The 19,126-nt window shown below is 35.5% G+C and overlaps 2 protein-coding genes across 6 annotated transcripts in view; one reads left to right on the top strand and one right to left on the bottom strand.

Moving 5' to 3' along the window:
• The window catches only part of LOC136028131 (eukaryotic translation initiation factor 2-alpha kinase 3-like), a 54,234-nt gene extending 41,191 nt beyond the window's left edge, over positions 1–13,043 (top strand). For 3 of the 5 annotated variants that reach the window (XM_065705782.1, XM_065705791.1, XM_065705800.1), the window contains 4 exons: positions 1,486–1,999; positions 7,500–7,712; positions 11,228–11,365; positions 12,775–13,043. In XM_065705782.1, the coding sequence (XP_065561854.1) occupies positions 1,486–1,999; positions 7,500–7,712; positions 11,228–11,365; positions 12,775–12,897 (988 nt within the window). In that variant the 3' untranslated portion in view covers positions 12,898–13,043. Of the gene's footprint in view, positions 1–1,485; positions 2,000–7,499; positions 7,713–8,558; positions 11,366–12,774 lie in introns of those variants that run through there. The other 2 variants (XR_010617753.1, XM_065705807.1) reach the window with 2 other exon arrangements.
• A 155-nt stretch (positions 13,044–13,198) lies between these two features.
• LOC136028124 (ATP-binding cassette sub-family G member 5-like) overlaps positions 13,199–19,126 on the bottom strand; it is a 56,949-nt gene continuing 51,021 nt past the window's right edge. Inside the window, exons 9-10 of the mRNA XM_065705770.1 lie at positions 18,284–18,523; positions 13,199–14,109 (exon numbers count right to left, since the gene is read on the bottom strand). Of these exons, the coding sequence (XP_065561842.1) occupies positions 13,740–14,109; positions 18,284–18,523 (610 nt within the window). The 3' untranslated portion in view covers positions 13,199–13,739. The remainder of the gene's footprint in view (positions 14,110–18,283; positions 18,524–19,126) is intronic.

Here is a 19,126-nt window from a genome sequence, read left to right on the forward strand (position 1 = left end):
CTTCGGCCTAATGCTGATTCCAAATACATACCCTTCCTTAAGTCTACTATTACCCATCAAAAGCTACGAGTTTGAGAAAATTTACCTGATTTTCGAAAAATATGATAACATCCCCAAAAGTCAAGGAATAATAATTAAATTTGCACCATCAGGTTCAGTTTATCAGAAAGCCCTACTGTTAAGGTTTTGAGCTCCCATGTGTAAAAGTGTAGAATTTTGTATTTTTTTTTTGCAGAAAAAACACCACGGATGAGGTTTTATTTATTTTCCATGGGTGATCGTATAGAAACAATGGTTTTAGACAACCCGGAGAGGGCTCATTCGTACGTAAATTAAATTTTTTAGTTCCCTTTTTGAGAGACTAAAAACACAGGGGGGGGGCAACTAGCTTCCCCTCAGTGCCCACTTTGCCCCAAAAGTCATCAGATAAAAAATTTTGAGATAACGATTTTGTTCAGCATAGCTGAAAAGTCGAATAACTGTGCCTCTGGGAATGACGTGACCCCCCCAAGCCCCTTGAGAAAGGGCTATAAGTTATGAAATTTTGCCCTTTGCGGACATATATTATTTGTTGTTTGGAAGTATGCAGACATTTTTTGAGGCGGGATATTCCGCGGGGAGGATTTTCCATGGGAATACAAGTTTCCGAGGGTGAAATTTCCAGGTGAAATTCTTTTTATTTGTCTGACTTTCTCTTTAGCAGCTTGATTTTACATGTGAAGATTCTCCGGGGAAAATTTACAGCGAGGTTAGAACTATCTAGAGGATTTTTCCGTGGGGGGGGATTTTCTGCGGGGAAAATTCTCCGTGGGAAATTTTTTGTGGGAGAAATTCTCCTTGAGGGAATTATCTGCGGGAGAAGCTTTCTTTCGGGAAGAGGGATTTCCTGGAAAAAATTTTGACGGATGGTAAAGGGGTATTTTCGACATGATTTCAGAAATGATCAGAAATTAAATTTGATACAAGTCTTTCAAATTAAATTAAGCTAATGAGAATTTTTTCAGGCAGAATTGTCCACAGGAAATTTCGCAAGGGGTATTTTTCAGGAAGGGGGAGGTGGATTTTACGTTATTGTTTGAAAAAAGATCAGAAATTAATTAAAACGTGTCTTTTCAATTGAAAGTAAAGAGTCTCATTAAAAATTAAAACTAACAGAGATTATATCGCATATGAGGGGACTGTCCCCGCCTCAATATCTCGCTCTTTATGCTAAAGTTTGATTTTTGTCCATATTCTTTAAGAGTGACTCCTCAAACAGAAGGGCTCTTTAATTAGAATAAGAAGCTTTTTTAAAGTATTAAAATTTACAGCGCGAATAGCGTGGGGCTGATAAGGGGGAAGCCCTCCTCATATACGGAATAATTTCTGTTAGTTTTAAGTTCTAGCGTTGATCTTTACTTTCGGTTGTAAAAATTTGCTTCTTTTTTTTTTTAATTTGACCAAGGCTACCTGATTTTAGCTACCGCTACCCTCTTTTGTTTTTAGGCAATCGAAGCATTGGGAGATGTCCAAGGCGTTACGAGAAATTCAAACACTCAGCCGCCTTCATCATCCTAATGTAATATCATACAAGCACGCTTGGCTTGAGGCTGCATCTTCAGAACTTTCAGAATTGTCTCTTGAAAATGCCTCTGATGTTTCATCGAAGCAACCCAAACCCCCTTTACCCTTAGAATGTGCAAGTTCAGCCTCGCTAAAGATGCCTACTCGTGATTCTAGTGATATAGATATTGTATTTCGCCATAGTAATGAGTCCAGTTGTAGTATTGAGAATGAACAATCACTGCCATTTAAAACTGTTCCTGATAAAGTCGTTATACCCTCTGTACATTTGTATATTGCAATGCAATACTGTGAAGAAACTTTAAGAGATTGGATGAAGAGGAGAAATTCAAGTGACGGGTTAATTGATTTGAATGTTAATCTGACTATTTTTCGGCAAGTTGTGGAAGGAGTAGACGCCATTCATGGAGCAGGTATTATACATCGCGATTTAAAGGTATTAATTATTTTGTTTTCAAAACAATGGGTTTTGTGATGTGGAACAGGATCAGTTTAAGATTCCAGGTTATTTTATTTAATTATAGCTTACTGAGCTTCTCTAAAGACGGTTACTTACTTGCATTATTGTTTACACTTAAAAAGAAGGCTAACGAGCGACCCGGCTCAACAGTAAACCAAACTCTAAAAAACAGAACTTCGATGCTAAAAGATATATCAAAAGAATCGGATTTTTATGCTGATTTTAAATATATAAGTTTCATCAAATTTAATCTTTTTCATCAAAAGTTACGAGCCTGAGAAAATTTGCCTAATTTTGGAAAATAGGAGAAAACACCCCCTAAAGGTCATAGGATCTTAACGAAAATCAAACCATCGCATTCAGCGTATCAGAGAACCCTACAGAAAAAATTTCAAGGTCTAATCTACAAAAATGTGGAATTTCATATTTTTTGCCAGAAGACAGATCACGGGTGCGTGTTTATTTGTTTGTTAGTTTTTTGTTTTTTTTCCAGGGGTCATCGTATCGACCAAGTGGTCTTAGAGTGTTGCAAGACTGCTCATTCTAACGAAAATGAAAAGTTCTAGTGCCCTTTTTAAGTGACCAAAAAAATTGGAGGACACCTAGGCCCCCTCCAACGCTCATTTTTTCCCCAAAGTCAACGGATCAAAATTTTGAGATAGCCATTTTGTTCCACATAGTCGAAAACCATAATAACTATGTCTTTGGGGATGACTTACTCCCCCACGGTCCCTGGGGGAGGGGCTGCAAGTTACAAACTTTGACCATTGTTTACATACAGTAATGGTTATTGGGAAGTGTACCGACGTTTTCAGGGGGATTTATTTGGTTTGGGTGTGGGGTTGAGGGGAGGGGGCTATGTGGGAGGATCTTTCCTTGGAGGAATATTTCATGGGGGAAGAGAAATTCAATGAAAAGGGTGCAGGATTTTCTAGCATTACTTTTAGACAAAAACAATGAAAATATAAACATGAAAAAGTTTTTTAAATTGAAAGTAAGCAATAGCATTAAAACTTAAAACGAAAAGAGATTATTACTCATATGAGGGGTTCTAAAAATACTTTAGCATAAAGAGCGAGGTATTTAGGAAGAGCTAAATACTTCGCTCTTTATGCTAAAGTATTTTTAGTAATTTCAACTATTTATTCTACGGCCTTTCTGATTCAGGGGTAATTGCGAGGTATTAACGAGGGGACAAACCCCCTCATATATATAATCAAAAATATAAGAATATAAAAGTTTGTTACGTAAGTTAATTCTTAAGTTAGGTATATTTTTTACTAATAAAAACGTTCGTTAAAAATTAAAAGTTCTAGTTGCCTTTTTAAGTAACCGAAAAATTGGAGGGCAACTAGGCCTCCTTCCCCACCCCTTATTTCTCAAAATCGTCTGATCAAAACTAAGAGAAAGCCATTTAGCCAAAAAAAGAATTAATATGCAAATTTCATTTTAATAATTTATGTACGGATTGACAAAATCAAACATGCATTACTTCGAAAACGTTCAGAAATTAAATAAAAAAAAACTAGTTTTTTTAACTGAAAGTAAGGAGCGACATTAACAAGTAAAACGAACAGAAATTACTCCGTATATAAAATGGGTTGTCCCCTCCGCAATCCCTCCCTCTTTACGCTAAAGTTTGACTCTTTGCCACAATGCTACATTTTAAAACAATTAAAAACTTTAGCGTAAAGAGCGAGGGATTGCGGAGTGGACAACCCATTTTATATACGGAGTAATTTCTGTTCGTTTTAAGTTTTAATGTCGCTCCTTACTTTCAGTTAAAAAAAACTAGTTTATTTTATTTAATACAGTAAACATCGACAACCATTAAATGCGTTACCAAAGAAAGATAAATGAACTCTTATGGCGGCAGGTCCGGCCGTTGATTCTCTCTACCTAGTCTATACACGTTGGTTGTTCTTGACTATACACAGAAGAAGAAAGATGCCCGCATGTGCACATGCTAAGGGGGCAACTATGCTCTTCCTCTATAGGGAAAATCGAAAATGATGTAGTTCAACTGATTTGCTCTATTAATTTTTTTTTCGGATATGTATTTCATGCTCATCCATACTTCCCGAACTACGGGAAATATTCTTATTCCATTCTGGAGGGAGGAGGCAATAAAACCCCTTAATTTTGGGAAGTATGGAAATAGAATGAACTTGTATTTTATTGGAAATTAGCGATAGTCTAACTAGAGTATTTTTAGTTCTTATTCGTCTGATACTTTTTACTCAAATAGCCTGCTAAATGATGTAAATTTCAGGACTATAGTTCTCAAAGAATGAAATAGATTGAAGTGCCAACGCATATGCGTGAAGAATGGGAAGGGAAGAAATTTCTTATATCCCTAAGAACGTATGGCTATGTAATTATTTTCAGATGCTTATAAACTGCGAACTGTTTTAACTTCTTGTATGGATCTTTTCTACTTCATTTGGTTTCCCTACTATCATTAAAGTAAATGTTAAATTCAATGAGTCTTTGCCTTTTGCACTGTATAGGATTTTAGTGTCAAAGCTCAGTGTTGCCACTAGTAACAACTCATCGAAACACCATGGCACCATTCTAATCTTTGTTCTAAGGGATATCTCCTGATTCTTTCATGCGTTTCCGTGCCCTTATTCTGTCTTCTTATTTTGGTTTTTCCTTCAAACAGGTTTTTTTTAATATTGTCAAATATTTTTTTTTCTCAAGTATTACAACTTGTCTATAAGCAAAAACCTTGAAGAACGTAGATAAACCAACATTTGGATGTAATAGATAATTATGGCTTGTACCTTTCTATGTGACGCTTTTCTATCAGCTTTTATGGTGAAATATTTAGGCTACATTCTTGATGTATATTAACATGCACTTTCCTATATGTACTAAGGAATATCGATTGAAAACGAAAGACGGGTTCTTGTTAAATTTCTAGCGTGTAATCTGGAATCACAGGCCTATAACTCCATTGATTTGAAACTTTATCATAATATATTTTAGCCTTTCTATTTATACCAACAAGAAGTAGAAAGAAAAAAACAAGACATTATAGAGTATAGAAATATAAAGCAAATAACATAACAAAAACAAGCTCCCAACAACTATAAAGAAATGAAAAAAAAAGAGCACTGACCGTTATAAAAACAGAAACGAAGCTATGACACATTGGAGTTAAATACAAGCACTTAATTTTTCGTCACAGTCTCCACAATACCTGGAAGCTTTGTAAAGGTGTTGTTAACGCGAAACTCTTTTTGGTATTAATGAAGCGAAACAGTAGATTTGGTTGTAAAACCGATTACAATATTTGAAAGTCCTATCCAGGGTTTTTGTTGGGGGGGGGGGAGGTTTACAAAAAACTTTTATTTAAAAACACAACAAAACTTTGTTTACATGTATTTTTGTTGCTTTTGTACGAGCCACATAAAAATTTCGAGGGGGATTCGAACCGGATAGCCCCCGCCCTTGGATACGGCCCTGTCTTTAGAATAACGTAAAAACAACCGCTTAGATAGTTTACTAATGATGAACAAAAACTGATGCAAAGCAAGGCAAGACCTAGCCAATTGAATCTACCCTGGCTAGCAGAGATTTGAATATACGAATTCCTGCAGCCTTATTATTGCGTTACTAATAAGTTCAAGGCACGTCACAGAAAGATTATTTCAAAAATAAATACCAAGCTACCCCACCTGTGCAGTAGGAACTAGAGTAAAGTAATTAAATATCAGTTGAAATATTTTATTCAATCAGACTTTTTAAAAGTAAAGTATTCGCATGTAGGCAGACAAGTAGCATAAGCGCATAGACTATGCACAGCTGTGTCGTTTGGGACAAAATTGTCTAAATGAAATGAAAATAGAAATTGAAATGAAATAAGAATAAAAATTACGAACATCAGCTTTAATATTTCCTTTTCCAACAAACTCTATATCTCCACGTAGAGGAATTAATATACTTTAACGTTTCCATATATAAACATCGTAGCCTAACAGTAGCTGCTTAGGAATACCTTGAAAATATTCTCCACATCTTTACTGGCTTAAGTTAAACATTATCTGTCTCTAATATCTATCTAAACTCTTCTGAAATGAAAAAAAAGATCAAAGTAACTGTAAATTGTTTAATAGCACCTTTGTTTAACGTGATTCTTTACACAATTAAAAAAAAACAAGTTTTTTTCAACTGAAAGTAAAGAGTGACGTTAAAACTCAAAACGAACAGGAATTATTCCGTATATGAAAGGGGTTGCTCCCTCCTCGACTCCCCACTCTTTACGCTAAAGGTCGACTCTTTCTCACACCTCTACTTTTTAAAACAATAAAAAAACTTTATCACAAGAGCAAGGCGTTGAGGAGGGGCAACCCCTTTCATTTACGGAATAATTTCTTTTCGTTTTAAGTAATAATGTCGCTCCTTACTTTCAGTTGAAAAAAGTTGTTTTTTTATTTAATTTCTGAACGTTTTTGAATTAATGTGTAAATTAATTAAATTTTGATTTTGGCTCACCGTACAGGGATAATTAAAACAAAATTTGAATATTAATTTTTTTTTGTGGCTAAATGGCTTTCTCATAGTTTTGATCAGACGATTTTGATAAAAAAGAAGGGATGGGGGAGGAGGCTGAGTTACCCTCCAACTTTCGGTTTCTTAAAAAGGCAACTAGTACTTTAAACAGAAAATTTACTTAATATCAGAAATTGCTATCGAATTAAACCATCGAGCTTTTTAAAAGGTCAAAACGAGAATAAATAACAGATGTGGGATTAAAATATTTGCTGAAAAGGAAAGTGGAAAAGGAATAGACAGAAAATGGAGATTTCATAATAATTACTATTTTATTTTATAGGAAAGTCTTGTAACCTGTCAAACAATTGATTTCCTACGACATTTATTCACTCATACATTTAATTGTTTCTTATCTGTTATCCCTTTTTGGGTTTTATGTTAAGTAAAAAGCCGTCCTCTCCTTTGAATTATTCTTTCTAGATAGACTTATTTAGAAAAAAAAACGGCCATGTATAGCAACATAGGCTGCATAATTTATTGGGATATCTTGGAAATATATCGTATCTTGAATACATGGGCATATCCAGGTTTTTGTTCAGGTGGGATACAAAGAAAATTTTAAAAACGCATTGAATATTTTTTTTTTATGTATTTTTGTTACGTTTTTACAAGTCGGGCAAAAATTCTGTGTGTGTGTGTGTGGTTGGGTGGGGTCAAACCCAGTAATTTTTCTTTTATTTAGGAGTTGCTGTATTAAAGTCAGATCGGAAACTTACAGTCCTTGAAATAGTAAGAACGGAAAGCTTTTTTGTTCCCTTCCGGTAATTTTAAATGTTGAATATTTTTAAACAGTACCTTTAAGTTTGCCAAGATTCAAAAGAAGAAATCATGTCGCAATCGAGACTTCAAAACGTAATCGCAAAATTTGTTGGTATCAGCCCATCGCTAATATGTGTTAATATATTCTATTTTTCAGCCTGAAAATATTTTTTTTAATCATTCGACGTGCCAAGTTCAGATTGGAGATTTTGGTTTGGCCCGATTTCTACCACAAAAGGCTGCCCATTCTACTTTAACTCCAATTTCATCCAATGTTTGTCAGTTGAACCGGTTTGGCTTCACTAATGGGATTGGGACCCATAGCTATGCTGCACCAGAGCAAATTACTGGGGGACAGTATGACCAAAAAGCAAGTTTTTTCTCCTTATTCCCTTTTAGTTTTTTGTTTTGTCCTTTTTTCTCTTTGTATGTTGTTGCTAATGAAATGCCTGTTCGACCTGGTTTGATCAATGTTCATTTCATAATTGAGAAAACATCCAGACTTGAAATTTCATACCCAACTGAAATGAATTTCCAAAATTCATTTCGAAAGAAAATTTAAAAAACGCATTAAAAAATTGTTTGTGTGCATTTTTGATACGTTTTTACGAGTCAAACAAAAATTTCGAGGATTTTGCGTTTTCTCTTTAATTTGCAATCTGTTACAAAATATAATTTGGGTTGCCCTCAGTTTAATTTTCGTTAATTACAAGCCTAACCCAAGCGCGACTCCTTGCTAACAGATACAAGATATCCAACTCCGTGAACCTTTTGTCAGCAATAAATACGCTTGGTGCATTAGAATCATTTATTTTGAATTTAATTTTGAATTACTTGAACGTAGAGTTTGCTTCATAACTAAAATTTTTTTACTTTGCAATCTATAGGAGAGTCAAAATTTTCATTTTGACGGGCTGAATTTCTTTATACATTTTCTTTTTTTCTAATATTTAGAAACAAATCTTCAATGCCTATTGGTTTGTTACCCCCTCCCCTCCGAATTAGAGGTTTTAAAGATTGCTCCTATAATATCATGTATTGCCTGTATAATTCGCCTTTTTTTTTCTCTTTTTTGTGCTTCACGCTATGTTCAAAAAACGTTCTAGTGTGTTATCAAAGCTTAGCTCAAGTTTTGTAATGTTACTATATTGTCGCCACCTTGCCTGTAAGTGCTAAGTTGAGGAGAGACATTTATCATCTGTCTTTTTTTTCATAGACCAGTTTACTAAATCGAAATTTCGACGAAATTTCATGGTTAACTTATAAATGAAACGAAGAAATGGTGTCAGTTTCGCAGCTTCTTGGGAAAATAAGGAAGTGGTTTTGGGAAGATGCAAGGTCCATACTCGTGGCTCGTGTAAGGGGTGTTAATGAAGATGCCAACCTCGTGGCTGTTTTCAAAGGATTAACAGAGCTAAGATTTGAATTTTTGTAGTATCTGTTGGGTGTGTTTTCTTTGTGGAAGGCTGAGGAAGATTTTGTTTTAATTTGCCATGGCATATACTCCTTCTATTGGGTGTCATTCTTTGTTTTTGTTGATGTTGTCACGTTTCGTAGTCTTATTCTGCTGAGCTGTTGTGTTAATCAGTCTGTTCGTTTTGCAATATCCAAGTGTCTAATAAGCGAAAATTCTATAAAAAATTGGTCAGTCCAAGTCTTAAAAATCTTGAAAAATTATCAAATGACTTATCTTTATGGTATAAAAATAGGTGTTGAAATCTAAATTTGTTACTTACAGCCTTTAGGTGTGTTACGAGAGTTATTTGATTATTGAACTAAGAACGTGAACAGAAGCATTCATCAGTCAGATCGACTAATAGAGATAATACAAGACTTTGATTGTCTGACAGAAGACTTTCTCTGGGAATGACAGAAGATAGAGTTCTGCTTATGTTCTTATCGAGTCCGAAGTCAATTGTCTATGCGAAAATTTGTCAGCCACCCAAAGTAAAAACAGATCAAGCGTGAATAAAAATTGATGTGGGAAAAAAAAATTGATGTGGGATAAACAACGTGTTTCTTGGGATTTATTCCTATTTCAAGTTCGTGCTGAAAATTTTTTTATCTTATTCTATTGCGAATTTCAATAATCTCAATAACTTTTTAATGTATCTGCAAGACTGATTGTTTGATAAATAATTTACATGTAAAAATTCCGAAGTTCATAGTACTCTCTTTTGACACCACATTTTTTTTTCTTTTTGTTCTTAGCACTGACAGTTGCTTAAGCATTAAGAGTATTTGCACACGTCTTGCATACTAACAGCCTTAAAACAAGTTTCGAGATTTATTTTGCATAAAATTAAGAAAAAAATCGGTCTTCAAAGTTTTTTTTTCACTTTTTTTCGGTGCCTATGCTTTCTTGCCAAGTGGATGCATCATGCCAATTTACAGTTAACGAGAGTACGATCAAGCCCTCGCTAAATTAAATTTATCTCCACTTAAAGTCCGGCTGGAACACCTTATTCACCAATTTGGAAAATTCATTCTAGCCAATAAGAGCCACCGATCTTTACTACCCGAACCAGCCCCTCCCAATAGCCGAACTCGATTACGAAATAAACTTGTACCCCCTAAAGTACGAACCAATCGATACGCAAACTCATTTGTGCCTTTTTTCACATCAGTTTTTAATGCTGAGTTGTAGTGTGTGATTTTTGTTTAAATGTATGATTTTTGTGAAAAAACTGAATTTAGCTCTATGCTACGATAGTTTTTAAATATACCGATCTCTCTCTCTCCTTTTCTCTCACTCTAAACCAAACTCAAAACTTTTTTTGAGAGTTAACTGGAAATCCCCCATGCTTAATTGCTGGTGACTATGATTTCACGACTTCAATCTAAAATAGGATAAATTCTTAAAGTACGTCTTTATGATTTGTCATGCAAAATACAGGAGATGAAAGTATTAGGAATTGAATGTATCTGCTTCAATCTCTAGATGTCGGCTCCTATCTCCGCGTCAATTTGTTCACCCCAAGGTGAAGAACTTGAGATTTTTGGAATCTTGTTGGAATTTTTCAAGCCTTAGGAGTTGGAAGAGATAGAGAAAGTCGGAGAAGAGATGGAGAAAGCGACTAGCTTGGAAATATTATTTTTCTTATATAGCCAAGCTACACAACTTTCTGACTTAGTGAACTGTCACTCTTACATTTCTCAAATATTCAACTTAGCAAGAATCTATTATCTTACAATAGGAAGTAAGGCTAGAATATCACCCATGTTTAATTCTCCCATCAAATATCCTTTTTCTTCCTTCTTTAAGCTAAAGTAACGATTTAAGGTGGAAAAACTGGATCCAATTCGGTTCAACCCCACTTTCTAGGGCTATAATGAGAAAAAGGAATGGGATGGTTAGGACATGCTCTGCAGATGAAGGATGACACATTGGCAAAGATTGTCATTGTCGTAAAAAGTTTGGACGGTGCCGTAAGGAAAGATTTAAGGGAAATGGGAACTCCTTGGAGGGTGAAAAGAAAGAGGCTTTGGTTAGATTGGGATGGTGGAGGAGCGTGAGCAGCCGTGTTAGCCTCAGAGGGCTTGGTGTTGCAGTGAGTTGTTAGTCGTAGTAGTAATTCACTTTGTGCGGTAAATGCTTAAATTGCTGTATTTATCAACCATAAAATCATTATGTGTGCATAACAATTACCTTTATTTCTTTTTTGCTCTGCCTAGCTTCGATTTCCAAAAAGTCCAGAGTTAACTTTATTTAGGTGAAGCTGCATCATTCTTAAATGTAAATATTTTGTTGGTATTAGGCTTTAGAATTCAAACTTCAAATTAGAATACCACAATTTTTGGTTTGGTAAAGTCTAAGTGCGAACAGTTTTGAAATTTGCGATTACTTTTCCTTTTAAGCAATGGCTAATTGCTTCTTATTTTCAGTGTGATATTTATAGCTTGGGATACATTCTGGTGGAACTGTTTCAGAAGTGGCCTACAGAATTCGAGCGTGCGAAATGCTTTCAGGACCTTAGAAAACAAATTGTTCCTGCAAATGTTCAAAAAAATTGGCCTGCCATTGTAAGTACTTCGCCACTTTTTGGAAATATCAGGATGTTTTATCATCATAACATCTTTATTCTTTCGTTTTTTGATTTCTAATATGCACTGACAGGATAAGGGGCGATGAAGGGATGTCTGCCCTTTGAAAGACTACAAATATGTGCTGAAACATCAGTTGCACATTTGGGTTATCCTCAGTGTAAAGTGCGTTTGTTTTGTTGCGGTTGTTTTCTTTTTCTTTGGAAAATACTCCTACCGTGGGCTCTAAGAATTCAGACCCTAAGTAAATAAGCATTGAAATTCAACGAAAGCATACTTTACTGGCTAAAAACTAAGTAAGTACGAGTTGAGTGTTTGAGACAAAGTTTTAAATAGTCACATATTGTTTTCTGAATTTTAAGGAGCACACATTTGTCTTCAGGAGGTGACGGTGAGCAACTTCAAAATTTCGTATTACGCTCTGTTTTTTTTTTTTTTTTTTTTTTTAAGTTTTTAAGTCTCCACGTTTTTAAGTTTTTTTAAGTCTTCTATGGATTTCATTTTTTTTATACATCTTAAAAACTCAAAGGTTGTTAAGGGTGTAAGTTAAAACATGTTGAACCCAAGGGCTTGTCCAGGATTTTTGTTTGGGGAGACATTAATTTTTTACGATTCAGACAAAATTCTCCGATAAGAGGGGGGGGGGCTTTAAAACTGGTAACATCTTCTTGCTTGAGCAAGCCTTAGGTCTGATATCGAGCAGCTTCTAAAAAAACTTAGAAGTAAAACCTCGTTATTTTTCCTTACAAATTCCAAATGTGCATAGTTACAGGGAAGGCCATTTGGAAGTTTCTATTTCACCACTTATTGCATCAAGCAAGGATACACTGGAGAAGATAAAACTATTAGTGGCGTTTACAAAGTAATATTGAAGAAGAGGTCGTCAGCCGTGATGGCCGTGACTTCTTGCATCAAGCAAGGATACACTGGAGAAGATGAAACTATTAGTGGCGTTTACAAAGTAATATTGAAGAAGAGGTCGACAGCCGTCATAGATAATTCTATCCACTTCAAACCTATAAAGCATTGGAGTGTTGTGTTGGCTGATCGTTATTTATGTCCTCTAAATAGCCTTCCAACTTCCTTGATGTTTTGGAATTGACAATGAATAAGAATGATAGCGACTTAACATGGGGAGAGAAAAGTAAAGTACTTTTTATTTCAAATCAGGCTGGGGGCTTTATACTATTCTTTATTTTTTACACAGATCAGCTAATATTATTTATCTCATTTATTTGTTCAACTTAATTGAAGCATAAAGTAAAAACTATCTCAACTAACATCTCTTTTAAAATGTGCTGAAAAAAATAAATGTTGACTTAGAGGGAAATGAAATTGATGTGTTGATTATGTATGTATCCTCTTAAAAATTTTATATTTGTTTTTAGACAGAGCTAGTGCAAGATCTCATATTGCCGTTTCCGGATCGCAGACCTTCAGCTGCTGAACTGCTCAGAAGATTAAGTGACATTTCCAGAGATTTTCTAGAGGCGAGAAAAATCGGCTTTTGATTACATGTCATTAGCATTGTTCTCAGAATGCAATTACGGATTGGCTAAGCCAAAACAGTGTTAGAAGAGATTTGCTTTTGTTTTATTTTAGAATTTAAGTGAAAAAATTTTTGTATGTCGAGTTTCTTCAATAAGGCTCCCATGTATTTAAACGTCTAACATTATTTAGTAATAGGTGCCAACTTCAAGGGAGAACGCAAGGATTGACCTCAATGTTCTATGCATGCAACGTCATAGCAACTTTACGATTTCAAATTGTGCTGAATTTTGCTTGGTTAATTTGAAAGTTTATTCTATCAAATTCGAAAGATAATGAATTTTAATCCGAATTCAATTGAGTGTGTACATACATTCTGCAATTACACATGTATACAAATAATATAAACAGATCGCCAGGCTCAAAACCAAAAGATGAATTCAACACTTTATAATTTTAGAATATAGTGACGGTAATGATTGTCAGGTTTTCCGTGGGGAAATCCGTTTTATCATCTAATACAAATCTCTAAATCTACTTCTAATAATGATGATTCATTTGGGGGAATATAGCGTAGTCTTCCAACTAAAGGTACGGACAAACTTATTGCAAACATGGCTAGTCCCCCTTGCCTTTTATGTGGTAGATATACCTTTGCAATGTGCCAAGTGAGCAAAAGTCCCCTATAGGACTCTTATAAAGACGGTAAGTCACTTAAAACAAAATTCAGATGTGCCCTTTGGTCCTGGACATGAAGAATTGGCAAAAAGTATAAGGCAGTACTTTGCAGCCTTTTATGAATGATTTTATGTATTCGATCTTGATACGTTAAAGTCGTTACAGAATAATGTTCTCAGGTGTGTATTCATTCTCTGAACTTGCATTTAATGAAAGATGGCAATGGAACCGTGTGCAGTATTAAATTTAAAACACATATGATGCCAGTGAAAGCTAGGGACACGCCAAAATTCATTTCCATGTTCAGGTCATCTGCATATGGTGGATGTTTTATGTGGTAACGTTCTATTAGGAAGTGTGTTCCGTTCGTATATCGACAACCAATAGATGGGCTCGTGTTCGTGCTGGAGCAGTTGCGAAGCTTAAAAGCCGAAGTATAAGATTGGAGGCCTTCGAATTTGTCTTTGAACTGCCACTCATGAAGGTAGGCACTTGCGTAACGGGATTGGATAATGAAACTCAGGTAGTACAGCCAGTCTGGTAAACCAGTGATGGCCCTGAAAAAAAAAATATATTCTGTTTTAAACTGTTCATTTTGCCAGAAATGCTTGAATGGAGAATTGGAGTATGGAGTATGGAGAATTGTAAACAAAAATTGGGTTGAGCAAATTCAGTGACTTGGGTTGGAATTGGAAGCAGACAAGAGAGCCAAAAATGTAGTCTTTTATGCATTTGTAGGAAAATCAAGAACTTATTTACAGAACAAGAATATATATTTGTATTCTTTTTCGAGGAAGGGAGGGGGTGGTAGGAGGAGGAAGGTTTACACCCATGGTTCCACACTTGAATTTCTTAATTCTTCGGGCCATTACTAATATTAACTACTAAGCGCCATTTTCCACCTTTCAATGTTTCAATTGGAACAATTAATATAGCTGATCCCGAGGGGTGATCTTGGCGATGCCATACCCAAAGGCCTTCAGTTATAGAAAAAACATTATCCCCAAATACCCCCATACCCCCAAATTTTTCTGACTGATCAACGATCAATACAGCTGATCAATAAAACTCACACGAATAGACGATGCCATATCCAAAGGCCTAAATATAGAAGGAAAATTCTCTATCATCCCAATTTCTCTTACTAAAGGACACGTGACAGAGCTAAGGAATCTAAAGGTTGTTATGATAAGGGTTATGACCAGGACTAATACAAAAACATAGAATGTATTTTTGAGAGTGGAAATGAGGTTCTCTATAAGATCTTGATATCCAAGTCTTACCGCATAATATGAAATTCAGGCAGCCTTTAATCAGTTACAAAACTAATATATTAAAATAATCATGATTGCTAACTAATTGCTATCAATGACAAAATAAAAATCTTAAAGCTTAAAATTAGGTTACGCGTTACGTTGAAAGCTTAGGGAAGCGGGATTTCAACTCGGGGGCAAACTCTCCATCTTTCTCTGTGGACGTTTCTGCTACAGTTATCAAAATGTGGACTTCAACCAATCTCATAAATCCTAAATCAAACACTGCGTAAATCCTACTAAATAATAATCAAAGAGTAACATTCTTTATCGGTAATAAGAATTTTTTGTTCAAAAGTGCAAAAACTGATCAATGAGTCAGATTGAAAGAACTATAAGTGAAACATGGAAATTATAAACCAAACACAAGTTATTAATGATTAAGAAAATTGGTTTAAGATAATGAATACAAATCCTTTAATTAGGTAACAGAAGACTACAATGACAAGAAATAGATTAGATCAGAGGGACGGAAACCGCTTAATTGTAAGATAGTTTTTGTAAAAAGTATGCGGGCAATTTGCAAATTTTTCTTCTTAATTATCTGCAGTTAAGGGTGCCCGCAGATACGTCTGCACCCATTTTTCCTGGGACAGGGAGGGTCGATCTTTCCGTGGCTGCTAATGGGAAGACACTTCAAAATCATATTCGTTATTATTTTTTTTTTAATGACTACAAGTATCGCTTTTAGCCCTCCAGTATGGGCATCTTGTTTGTTCTATGTGCTAGTTCTATATATATATATATATATATATATATATATATATATACACATATATATATATATATATATATATATATATATATATATATATATATATATATATATATATATATTATCAAGTATAAATACATATATTTAATGCATATCAGCCGAGCTCTTCAGTTAAGGGTGAATTGATTTTGACTGGTGGGCTGAATCCTGTCCGTGGGCGAAGGTTCCCCCTCCCCTTCCTTGGAAGGATATTTCGAAATTTTTAGTTTATATTTTTTTTTAGATAACAAGAGCTAAGAGCTCATATGGCACTTGTGACGAGGCAAGAAGAGCCAAGAGCTCATATGGTATGAGCTCTAATAAAATTCTAAGAATCAATAGATTGATTTAGAAGGAAAATCAGAGGCTTAATTCCGGTCAGGATTTAAAATAAGAGCTCTGAATCACGGTGTCCTTCTAAATATCAAAATTCATTAAGATCCGATCACCCACTCGTAAGTTATAAATACCTCATTTTAGTCTAATTTTTCCTCTCCCTTTAGCCCCCCAGATGGTCGAATCTGGGAAAACGACTTTATCAAGTCAATTTGTGCAGCTCCCTGACACGCCTACCAATTTTCATCGTCCTAGCACGTTCAGAAGCACCAAACTCGCCAAATCACTGAACCCCTCCCCTCAACTCCCCCAAAGAGAGCGAATCCAGTACGGTTACGTCAATCACGTATCAAGGACATTTGTTTATTCTATCCACCAAGCTTCATACCGATTCCTCAACTCCAAGCGTTTTCCAAGATTTCTCCCTCCAACTCCCCCCAATGTCAACAGATCTGGAAAGAAGAGCTCAGAGACATGAATTCCTTCTAAATATAAAATTTCATTAAGATCCGTTCGCCCGTTCTTAAGTTAAAAATACCTCAATTTTTTTAATTTTTCCAAATTAACACACACACACCCCCCAGCTCCTCCAAAGAGGTCGGATTCGTTCCAATTATGTCAATCACGTATCTAGAACTTGTGCTATTCTTCCCATCAAGTTTCATCCCGATCTCTCCACTCTTAGCGTTTTCCAAGATTTCTGTTTCCCTCCTACAACCCCCTATGTCCCCGGATCCAATTCGAGTCGAAAATGGAGCATCTGAGACATAAGATCCTTCTATATATATCAAGTTTCATTAAGATCCGATCACCTATTCGTACGATAAAAATACCCCAATTTTCACGTTTTCCAAGAATTCCGGTTTCCCCCTCCAACTCCCCCTAATGTCACAGGATCTGGTCGGAATATAAAATTAGAGCTTTAAAGCACAAGATCCTTCTAAATATCTAATTTCATTAAGATCTGGTCACCCGTTCGTAAGTTACAAATACCTCCTCTTTCCGAATTTCGCCCCCCCCCATCAAAGAGAGCAAATCGGGTCCGGTTATGTCAGTCACGTATCTTAGACAGGTTTTTGTTCTTCTCATCCAGTTTCATCCTGATCTCTCCTCTTTAAGTATTTTATAAGATTTCCCCCCCCCCCCCAATGACGCTGGATCCGGTTGAGATTTAAAATAAGAGATCTGAGTTACGAGGTCCTTCTAAATATGAAGTTTCATGAAGATCTGATCACTCCTTCGTAAGTTAAAAATACGTCATTTTTCCTAATTTTTTCAGAATTAAACCTCCCCCCCCCCAATAGAGCGGATCCGTTCCAATTATGTCCATCACGTATCTAAGACTTCTGTTTATTTTTTCCACCAACTTCCATCCCGATCCCTCCAATCTAAGCGTTTTCCATCATTTTAGGCCCCCTCCAAACTCCCCCAATGTCACCAGATCCGGTCGGGATTTAAAATAAGAGCTTTGAGACACGATATCCTTCTAAATATCAAATTTCATTGAGATCCGACCACCGGTTCGTAAGTTAAAAATACCTCATTTTTTTCTAATTTTTCAGAATTAGCCCCCCCCCCAACTACCCCAAAGAGAGCGGATCCGTTCCGGTTATGTCAATCATGTATCTAGGACTTGTGCTTATTTTTCCCGCCAAGTTTCATCCCGATCCCTCCACTCTTAAGTGTTTTCCAAGATTTTAGGTTTCCCCCTCCCAACTCCCCCCCAATGTCACCAGATTCGGTCGGGATTTAAAATAACCCTTCTGAGACACGATATCCTTCCAAACATCAAATTTCATTAAGATCTGATCAACCGTTCGTAAGTTAAAAATACTTCATTTTTTCCGAATTAACCGGCCCCCACACCCCCCTCCCAGATTGTCAAATCGGGATAACGACTATTCCTAATTTAATCTGGTCCGGTCCCTGATACGCCTGCCAAATTTCATCGTCCTAGCTTACCTGGAAGTGCCTAAAGTAGCAAAACCGGGACCGACAGAATTTGTGATTGCTGTATGTCACTTGGTTAATACCAAGTGCCATAAAAATTGAAGTTGTTTTCTTTTTAATTCTGGCAGGAAATTTTTTATTTATTTACAAGCTATACGGACTCAAGCTCAGCCAAATTCAAACTCTGTTTCTACTCTTACTGTCACGTATACCAAATTAAAAATGTTTTATAGTTACCACTTGGGATCCCTATGCCCGGTTTTGTGTAGCAAAATGTCAGCTATCTTTTGCTGTAAAACATAGTCATGATTTAAAATTACAAAGATCAGAAAAGGTTAAACATGACAAAAACAAACAAAAATTGGTATAAGGTATTACCTCATAACTGAAGTTCCTAACAGCAAATAAATTACTGTTAAATATACTGAAATTGTTGCTGCTGTGAATGAGTCTCTAATAACCATCAGCAGCGCTACAGTTTGTTGTTCCATGAAGACGTAAACTGACCACAGTATTAGGGAATATCTAGCCCAAACCAATATTTCTCCTGCAATGCCTTCTTCTTCATACTTGAGTAGTTGCCTAGTGTTTAATCCTGACTTGGCGAGCTGCAAACCCCTAAAAAGAAATCAGCAATGAAAACCATTGAATACCTTACTTCTGCGCAAGTCTAAATGCAAACACGAGATATTCCCCGAGAAGCTCAGTTGCTTTTTGATAGTTAAATAATTGTTGAGTTAAACAGGAAAACACTGATAAACAAGATTTTGCTCAAGAAATAAGCTTAACGATTTCAACAGGTTTCTTGCTTTGAGTCTGAAGATTCAGTGAAAAAATAAATATATCTTCAAATTTGGTGTTTTAAACTCGTTCACGCTTGTTTTGAGGCAAAATTTTAGTGGCGTTGTTGTAAGATAAGATCTATTAAAAAAATAATAATAAGCCTAGATGGTCCAAATTCACATTTTGGAGTCAAAACTAAATGCAAAAAATACACAGAAAAAAAGGTCAATAAATTGAGAGGAAGGGAAAAACAACTTGACATCGAAAACATAAAATGACTGCAAAGGTAATATCTTGTATAGGAAAATCAATAAACGTACATCTATAAAAAAAAAAAATTACGATTCCGCAGTTATGATACTTTTTGGAACATTTGTCTTGTCCCTCTTGCATACACCTCTTCACAATTGGTTCTATTTTACAATTAAATAAAAAAAA

The sequence above is a fragment of the Artemia franciscana genome, chromosome 1 (genome assembly GCF_032884065.1).
Source record: "Artemia franciscana chromosome 1, ASM3288406v1, whole genome shotgun sequence".
NCBI lineage: Eukaryota > Metazoa > Arthropoda > Branchiopoda > Anostraca > Artemiidae > Artemia > Artemia franciscana.